Genomic DNA, 10,138 nt, shown 5'->3' with positions numbered 1-10,138 from the left:
GCCCATTGTGTTTTATTGTCAATGCAACCCTCTTCTCCCACTCTTCACATGCTGATAGCAACACCGCAGGAGAAATGCTAGCACAGGCTTCCAGTATCCGTAGTTTGAGGTGCTGCAGAATGGGCAAAACAAAAATTGGAACAGGACCCTCAGTTTATGCAGAAGATTTTGTTCAGTGATGAGGCAAACTTTTATGTGAATGGTGAAGTTAACAAACAAAAATACAGCCATTGGTCTGACACTAACCCACATTGGATAGATCCCTCCAAGACTGTTGGAACACAAAAATTGATGGTATGGTGTGGTATATGGGGTATTGTTACGCCGAGCGCTCCGGGTCCCTGCTTCTCCCCGGAGTGCTCGCGGCGTTCCTCTCTCTGCAGCGCCCCGGTCAGACCCGCTGACCGGGAGCGCTGCACTGACATTGCCGGCGGGGATGCGATTCGCATAGCGGGACGCACCCGCTTGCGAATTGCATCCCAAGTCTCTCACCTGTCCCGGTCCCCGGCTGTCACGTCCTGGCGCGGGCGGCTCCGCTCATTAGGGCGCGCGCGCGCGCCAGCTCTCTAAGATTTAAAGGGCCAGTGCACCAGTGATTGGTGCCTGGTCCAATCAGCCTAATTAGCTTCCACTTGCTCCCTGTCCATATTACCTCACTTCCCCTGCACTTCCTTGCCGAATCTTGTTGCCTTGTGCCAGTGAAAGCGTTTAGTGTTGTCCAAAACCTGTGTTCCAGATCTCCTGCTATCCTCATTGACTACGAACCTTGCCGCCTGCCCCGACCTTCTGCTACGTCTGACCTTGCCTCTGCCTAGTCCTTCTGTCCCACGCCATCTCAGCATTCAGCGAGGTTTAGCCGTTGCCGGTGGATACGACCTGGTTGCTACCGCCGCAGCAAGACCATCCTGCTTTGCGGCGGGCTCTGGTGAAAACCAGTAGCAACCCTAGAACCGGTCCACCGACACGGTCCACGCCAATCCCTCGCTGACACAGAGGATCCACATCCAGCTAGCCGAATCCTAACAGGTGCAAAGATTGTCGGGCCATTCTTCTTCAATGGAAACCTCAAGGCCACTGGATATGAGAAATTGCTTCATGATGATGTGTTTCCCTCTTTATGCACTGAAGCTGGCAAGTTCCCTGAGTTTTTCCAGCAAGATGGTGCACCACCACATTATGGGCGTCAGGTCCGAGCATTCCTAGATGAACAGTTTCCTGGAAAGCTGATTGGTCATCGTGGGCCAGTTGAATTGCCCCCAAGGTCTCCCCATCTGACCCCCTTAGATTTTTATCTTTGGGTTAATCTGAAGGCAATTGTCTATGCTGTGAAGATACGAGAAGTGCAGCACCTGAAACTACGGATACTGGAAGCCTGTTCTAGCATTTCTCCTGCGGTGTTGCTACCAGTGTGTGAAGAGTGGGAGAAGAGGGTTGCATTGACAATCCAACACAATGGGCAGCACATTGAACACATTTTATAAGTGGTCAGAAACTTGTAAATAACTCATGAAAGAATAAAGTTGCTTTAAAACCAAGCACATCATTGTTTTTCTTATGAAATTCCCAATAAGTTTGATGTGTCACATGACCCTCTTCCTATTGGAAAAACAAAAGTTGATTCAAAATGGCCGACTTCAAAATAGCCGCCATGGTCACCACCCATCTTGAAAAGTTTCCTCCCTCACATATACTAATGTGCCACAAACAGGAAGTTAATATCACCAGCCATTCCCATTTTATGGTGTATCCATATAAATGGCTGACCCTGTATAATGTTTCTATGAAAACACAATTTAGAGGGGGGGGGGGGGGGGGGAGCATTTTTAGACTAAACTCCCAAAAATAAAATAACAGCATTTTATAATTTTTTTTATTTTTATTTTATTTCACCAAAACAAAATCATCATTGGCTGTGAGAGCACAGAATTTTAGAAAATAATGTTATTAAAAGTCATAGAAAACAACACTGCGGTCCACAGAAGTAAGTCCATGTGTTTGTTAACTGGCCATATTATCGGCATGCAGTTTTTCTCTTAGAGTAAAATATTGGTTGCACCAGTGTATTGATATACCAAACATTTCTGACACCATGTAGCACACTTTTAAGGGAATCTCCACTTATACCCAGGGGCATTTCATTTATACCAGTTCTAATAATGTGTATACATTACCCATATTAGTCCCTACAATATGGAGCAATTCATTTAAAAGAAGAAGGCAGATACGATGAAACTAAATTCTCCATACTCTTACAATACAGGTGGGACTGACTATAGACTATTTGCCCATGATGATTCTGTGATATTGAAAACAAAATTGGCAATTTTTTTTTTTTTAATGTACGGGTTGATACTAAAATTGTCATAAATGTAAGTATTTAAAAAAAACTGGGGCCCAGATTATTGGGTATTAAGTATGTGCATAGAAGTAGCAATGGTGTTTTTATCAAACATCCAGCTAAACATCATAGAAATGCAACATAAAAAACTGAAACAGTTGAAATGTTTGAAACTTTATTGCCAGCCAATATAACAAACAAGCAGAGTTATATATAAAAAGGCTAACTCCTGTAAACCGAACAGTTGTTTGCAGGTATGGCATAAAATGAGCTGTGTTAGTGCTGGGAAGTGAATCTATATAAAAATCTAAGACTAGAACCTTTACCATTTTGGTGCTTTTAGAACTTTAAATTCAACTCAAAATGCAAAAAATAAAGAATACAGAAATAGCTAGGAAGCATTCACCAACTCTTGTCTTAACTGGATAAGAATTTGTAGAAAGAGGCATAGCAAATGTAAACTACATTACAAAAATGTGTATCCCCATACACATCGCTAAATACATAAAACATTTTCTTTAACCATTTTCAAAATAAAGAGCATGTCACAAATTAGCATGCCCCTCATAACAAAAAGATTAAAAATTTGTTTGTCAGTGCACATTTTATAACATTTTCAATGAAATATAAAGCAAGTTTAAAATGTTATCTTTGAAGACATAAACAAAGATAGTGTACCCCATTAGATAGTCAAACCCATTACCAATTAGTTTCCAAAAGAACTAACAGACTGGAAAGAATAGCTGTACGATGATGCAGAAGCGTCAAAACTTCCTCGTCGGGATCCACTGCGTGAACCTGAACGAGATCCTGAACGGGATCCGGGTGCTGAAGACACGTTGTATGGGCTACTTATGCCTTTAGAAGATACAGAAGCTGCTTCCAGCATTCTCAGGCTAGTTACATCTTCAACCATTGAACGATCAACTGCTTCTTTGTAGGAGATTTTCAGTTTAGTTTTTGGACAGGTCAGAATTTTGGGATAATTGTTGACATCTCGCAGTTTTTGTGCAGCACGACCATCGATTATACCTTTCCGTATAGCTTCTTCTGTTGTAATTCTGGATTGTGTTTCTGGATCGATAAGGCCCCCTGTTAGATACTGAAACTCAAGAAAACGTTGTCCAGCCTCATATGGCAACCAGTTTACCTTCATGGCTTCAGCAGCAGATAATTTTTTCTGCCCCCTAACTCCATCAAAACCAGAATATGCTTTCTGAGCTTGCTTCAGCCTGGCTGACATATCATTATCTATTATTCCTTGGTTGACAGCATCTTGCAGGGGAATTCTTTGACCAGAAGTTGGGTTGATAATGCCTCCTGTGCATGCCTGTGCTTCAAGTAAACGCTGTCCAGTAATTGTATCAACAATACCACGCTTGATGCCCTCTGAGATGGAGATTTTTTCCAAGTTTTCAGTATCAAATATAGCTGCAATAGGACTGGTTTCTTCTAAGGAGTCTGAATATGAGCCACTTTTAGACCAAGAGCTTGTTCGAAACCTGGGAGATGAGAGAGAATCTTGCCTTGAAGTAGTTATTACATCATCACTGAGATTCTTATTGGAGATCATGTCTGCAAATTGAGTAAGGCTTAAAGTACCAGCGCGGTATTGTTCAAAGTTACTTTTGCTGATTATGCTTAAGTCTATAGCTTCTTGGACATCATACTGGTTCCCTGTCTTGCGGTCAACAAGCACAACCCTGGTTGAACCATCTGAACCTGTAGTAGTTATTTCTTCCCACTCACACTCTTGCTCTGAAAGCTCAAGGTAGGTGTCATAATCAATAAGACCCTTGCTATAAGCTTCTTGTACAGTCATTTCCCTGTTGGTATCTGGGTCAACGATTACCACTCTACGTTTCCTAGATGTTTTCTTTTGGGATGCCTGGACCAGCTTTTTCTTTTCCTTCAAAGGCAGTAGACAAAGGTTGGTTTTCTCATCGACAATGCACCTTTCTTTTAGTTGCAAATATGTCAGATTTTCTTCTGTGTTGGGATCAAAAAAGCCTTTGGTGTCATCAGTAGGATCTAAAAGGATGTCATTCAATTCTTTATTAAAATAGCCACGTTTATATGCAACATCAACTGGTAAACGATGACTTGCTTTTGGATCTATTATTCCACCCGTAGCAATCTGTGCTTCCAGCAAGCGGATACCATGTCCTTTTTCAATAAGCTCCTTGTTCATAGCTTGGAATAGGGAAATTATGTTTCCAGTTTCTGGGTCTTTGTAACCAGTTACAGCTCTTTCTGCAGACAGTAATTTTTCTTTAAATTCAATTCCAACCAGTCCTCTTCTATAAGCTTCTTCGACTGTAAGTCTTAGATTATTTACTGGATCCACTATGAACCCTGTTGCTGCTTGTGCTTCCAGTAGTTCCAGTGTGGTTCCTGGTCTAAGCAATCCTTTCTTCATTGCATCATAGATTCCTAGTTTTTCTTTTGTAGCCTCATTGTAGATACCAGCTATACAACTGGATCCCTGCAAAAAATCTTTAATTCTTTCACTGACTTCTTCAACAGAAATTTGCCCAGATTCTAGTTGATCTACTGTAGAAGATCGAATAATTCCCGACTCTACTAACTCTGTCAAGGGTACTTGTTGTCTAATACCTTGGAATGAAAGGCTCTTCTTCATTACTGGAAGCAAAAGTAGTCCAGTATGAGGTTCAACTCTGCATTTCTGCCTAAGCTGTGCATAACTGACATTCTTCTTAGTGACTGGTTCTAGGTAATACTTTCCATTGTCACTGGGGTCATTGAGAGATCTCTGTAAATCACGGTCAATCAAGCCACGTGATAATGCGACATCAATAGGCACAAAGACACTGTTCACTGGGTCAACTATTCCTCCTGCAGCGACTTGAGCTTCTAAAAGTCGTAAACCAACTTCTCGACTGATCAAATTTTTCTTGATAGCCTCTGCAAGGGATACGATCTTTCCTGAGAAAGGATCTTTAAAGCCAGTGACTGCTTTTTCTGCAGTATAAATGGCCTCTCTGTCTTGGAAATCGATGAGGTCTCTAGCTACCGCATTGTCTACTGATATCTTTTCATTCCTTTGTATGTCGATTATTCCTCCTGTTGCAGCTTGAGCCTCTAAAAGCATGACTGTGCTCTCAGGTGAGATAAGTTTCTTTCTCTTTGCTTCCACAAATGAATATTTCTCTTTAGGTGTTACAGATATTCCGGCAATTGCACCGGCACCTTTCAAGAATGGTTCAATTTCAGCTGAAACTTCTTCCAGTGTTCTCTGGCCCTTTATTAATTTTTCATAAGTAGCCTTTGTTATTATTTGGCATTCTAGGAGTTGTTGTGCTGTAACTTTTTTCCTCAGACCATCGAAGACAAACTTGGAAACATCAATTGACATGTCTTCATCAGTTTGAATCTGCTTACTTGATGATACAGGTCGCCTCCTAAGATTGTCCAGTTCCCTTTCAAGAACAATTCTTTGATTTTCGAAATCCACCTGAGTCATTCTTTGTGTCTCTTCTATTTTCCGCTTATATCGCTCTTCAATAGACCTAATCTCTGCCTGCAATCTTTCAATTTCAGTTTTGTATGAAACTTTTTCTCTTTCGCTTCTCTCCCAATCACTTTCGATTCTCTTCACATCTTCCTCCTTACGGGTGTATTGTGTTCTCCACTGATTCAGGTCATTTCGTATTTGCTGTTTCTCCTCTTCAAGACGTTGCTTACTCCGTGTTTCTGCATCTAATGCAGCCTTTGCCCGGCTTAGTTCTTCCTCAAGACGTTGCAACCTTGTTCTGTCTTGTTCTAAAAGTTTCATTTTCATTATAAGGCTTTCTTTTTCTTGAACTATTTCAGAGCATTTCATACTAGATTCCTGTATCTTACTAGTGGCCTACAACAAAGATAAAAATACAAAGAAAAGATTGTTTATTTCCGTAATCTGCCTACTTTATGCTCAACAATTTACTCATATATAAAACACTACCAGTTTAGGTTTTAATTTAGCTATGATAATGAAATATATAATGAAGTAGAAACTATATACTTCACTACATTTCCAAACCACATGATGTGAAATGTTTAAAATTCTTAAATGCACTGCATTAACGTAATTATAGAATAAGAACATGGCTACATTTGGTCATTGCAGGCTACCGTAGATTATGTTTTTGGTGAGTTTGTTTAAAATTTGTCTAAAACTGAAAAATTCACAAAACGAGATAACAAAAAAAGTTCACGAAACTGAAAGATAAAATTTAATAAGAACAGACTCTGATTCACTGACATCTGAGATAGGTAATACATATGATTAGAACATGAACACAAAGTTAGTGAAGAATTATTAAATCAAATCACAACATACACAAAGATAAACGTTTAATAAGACTTTCAGTTTATAGATTTTGTCATATTAGAAGTTACACAAAACTTATTAGCTGCTAGAATATTGTAGATTAAATAAGTGCACATATTGTTTACTAAAATACAATTTTCATGTATATGTTCTGCTTTATATATGTAATATAATAAATACACAGATACTTAGGCATGCCAGCTATAAAGCTAATATATATAACAAGAATAATACAATAAGTGTTCAATGTATGTAAATATAACCCTGCATTAAATATTATATATATATATATATATATATATATATATATATGATATTTCTGTGGGCTTTAACTACATATTTGGTACTCATAGCAATATATACCAAATATATATAATATGAGTTCATCCTGGTAGAGCTATTTAAATTGGACTTAGAGTATGAGGTTTTCAAAATAGATTGATGCCCTAAAGTTAGGTGTCCCCAAGGTGCCTAAAGTAAGAAATCCTCCTATTCCAGCTGTTAGAAATTAAATTATAAAGTGTTATTAGAAGTTAATTACATATGTTAGGTCACTAAATGATTAAATTAGGGGACAGAAAACACATTAAATGAAATTTATGTGAATACCTCTAGTGCTTGCTTTTGGAATTTTTCAATTTCCTGTCTCAAATTTTGCCTCTCTTTCTGCAATTCATTTATTAGGCCCTGTAGCTCCAAAGATCGCTTGTTGCTGATTTGCAGCTGGTTCTTTAGCTCTGTAATAGTTGCACTTTTTTCACCATCTACTTCATTTTTACACTTCTTAATTTCCTCATACTCCAGTCTAATATAACGGAGCTCTTCTTCCAGCCTCAGGTGCTCTTTAGTCAGATTTTCTGTTATTGACTGCAGTCTTTCTATCTCTATCTTACTCTCATTTAGGCTTCTGTTTCTCTCTTCAATGGTTTTCTGCAGGTGCTCATTTCTTATATGAGCCTGCCTTAAGTTTTCTTGCTCTACATGTAACTGGCGGCGCAGGCTTTCCACTTCAGCTACAAGTTTACTCAGCTCATCAATGTTTCTCTGTTGGTCTCTTAGCTGACCATCTAAAGACTCTCTCTGTTGCCTTAAGTCTTCTTCTGTTTGCCTTTTGATGATTGTAATTTGTTCTACTTGTTGTGTAAGAGTTGTGATCTTTTTCAACTGTTCACTATTAGCTCTTCTAAGAGCCTCTATCTCTTCTTCCAACTTTTTATTTTTTGCATGTTCATCTGTAGAAATTCTTTTTTGCCTGTTCAGCTCTTCCTCGAGTTTATTTTTTTGTGTCTGTAATTCTTTAAGATTAATTTGAAGTCTACTTATTTCTGTTTCTCTCCCTTGTTTTTCAAGCAACAGTTTTTCATAGTCTGATTTAAGTCTTATTAATTCTTGCTCCTGGATCCTTAATTTGCTTATGGTCTCCGTGGCTGAGTTGTTGGCTTTCTGTAGGTCAAATTGTGTCCTTTGTACTTTGACATGCTCATCTTCAAGTTTTTTCCTTTGCTCTGTTTCAATATCAATAACTTTTTTCAGTCTCTCAATCTCCTTATTGCGTTCCTGAATTGTTTTGGCAGCATCTTCTAGGGATTTTTTATTTCTTTGCTCCTCCTCAGATTTTTGCATGGTAAGCTGCCTCAGTTCAATCTCGAGTTGTTGCTTCCTTTGAGTGAGCTCTGATGTGAATGACTTCTGCTGGTGAACATCATCCTCTGTTTTTTTTAGATTATTTGTCATTTGTGTCAAAGAGGTCTTTAGTCTGTTCACCTCTGCCATCAAGTCTCGTTTCTCTCTTGTTAGATTATCTATCTGTTGATTTAATCCAGTGATGTTGTCTTCCTTTTCAATACTTAGTTCGTGGATGGTGGTTTTTGTTATATTAATTTCTGTCTCATACTTGTTTCTTAAACTTATAAGCTGATCGTCATAATTGTTTCTTACCTTTACAAGCTCGTTTTCATATTGTCTCTGGCGCGCAGCCTCCTCCTGAAGTTGGTACTTCAACTTTTCAATCTCACTGTTTCTTTCCTGCATTGTTCTGCTGGCTTCTTCCAGTGATATCTTATATCTTGCAATTTCTTCTGAGTGACTGCTAATAACTCTTTGTAATTCCTTCTCTAGTTGTTGCTTTCTCTGAGTAATCTCAGACCCTGAGGCTCTCTGCTGAAGAGCATCATCTTCTGCCCTTCTTCGCTGATCATTTGTTTGGACAATGGTTTCATTGAGACGAGTAATTTCTTGGGTAAGATCTCTATTCTCTCTTGCTACTTTCTCAAGTTGGGCTCTTAATTCATATGTGTCTTCTTCCTTCTGAACGGTTATTTGCTGTATTGTGGTCTTCGTTATGTTTATTTCAGATTCATACTTGTTCCTCAAACTACTGATTTCGTCACTATACTGCTTCCTTACCTTTGACAGCTCATTCTCATAGTCCCTCTTCCTCTGGGCCTCGTCCTGCAGAAGAACTCTGAGCCTCTCTATCTCATATTCCTTCTCCTTAATAGTCTTGTCAGTATCAATTTTGTGGCGGTTGATACCTTCTAGTTCATTTTGCCTCTTTTGCTGAATTTGGTCAAATTCATTCTTCTGGAGTTCACATCTGTCCTCCAGTGCTTTTCTCCTCCTTTTCTCATCATCAATCTCATAGGTGAGTCTGGTAATCTTTTCATTGAACTCAGTTATCTGACTATAACACTTTTCAAGGTTCTGCTTTGCTGAAGACCCTTCCATTTCTGCCTTCCTCTTCATATCTTCCAGAAGAAGGAGTTTTGATTTGTACTCTGAGCAATCCATCTGAAACTTTTGCAGGTTCTGATCCAGAAATTTGTTTTTCTGGGAACTATCTGAATTTGCATCTCTGGCAAGTCGCAGTTCTTCTTCAAGTAGTTCAATCCTAGTGTTTTTCATCTGTTAAAAGGAATTACAAAAATTATTAAAATTTTATATTATTATTTTGCACACTCAGGTTATTTTATTAGGACAGTAATTATTTTCAGCTGCTCTAATTTTGTCTGTCCCGGAGGAGCAGGCAAAAGGTTCCTCGTTGTCAGCGCTCTTGGCTGTAGTAGAAGTCCTGATATGAAGGCACAATGGCGGTGCGTCCCCACAAAAAATAACCGAATCGGACAGGTAAGTAAATAAAACGAGGTGCGCTTTATTACATTCAAAAGTGAACGGACTACGCGTTACGAGGGTCTGGACCCCCTCTTCCTCACATCAGGACTTCTATTACAGCCAAGAGCGCCGACAACGAGGAACCTTTTGCCTGCTCCTCCGGGACAGATTCAGCTTCATAGCACCGGTCAGAGATTCCCTCTGACACAGGACCTCCTCGGGCGGCTCCTGGCACTTCAGCCCGGAATCCGGGTGTATGCGCTTATAGATGTTGTACTCTTTGTGCAACATCCCCAAGTTAGCATAACCTTTTTGTACTATTTAGTATTGCCTCCACCGGAGTAATGGCACAAGTG

The 10,138-nt window shown here is 39.3% G+C and overlaps 1 protein-coding gene across 5 annotated transcripts in view; it reads right to left on the bottom strand.

Annotated features, from left to right (window-relative positions):
• Positions 1-1,880: 1,880 nt before the first annotated feature.
• Positions 1,881-10,138, bottom strand: part of DSP (desmoplakin) — a 64,229-nt gene continuing 55,971 nt past the window's right edge. For 3 of the 5 annotated variants that reach the window (XM_056521114.1, XM_056521116.1, XM_056521115.1), the window contains exons 23-24: positions 7,281-9,575; positions 1,881-6,209 (exon numbers count right to left, since the gene is read on the bottom strand). In XM_056521114.1, coding sequence (XP_056377089.1) covers positions 3,045-6,209; positions 7,281-9,575 — 5,460 coding nt within the window. In that variant the 3' untranslated portion in view covers positions 1,881-3,044. The remainder of the gene's footprint in view (positions 6,210-7,280; positions 9,576-10,138) is intronic. The other 2 variants (XM_056521117.1, XM_056521118.1) reach the window with 2 other exon arrangements.

The sequence above is a fragment of the Hyla sarda genome, chromosome 5 (assembly GCF_029499605.1).
Source record: "Hyla sarda isolate aHylSar1 chromosome 5, aHylSar1.hap1, whole genome shotgun sequence".
NCBI lineage: Eukaryota > Metazoa > Chordata > Amphibia > Anura > Hylidae > Hyla > Hyla sarda.
This window is presented reverse-complemented; position numbering and strand designations above follow the sequence as displayed.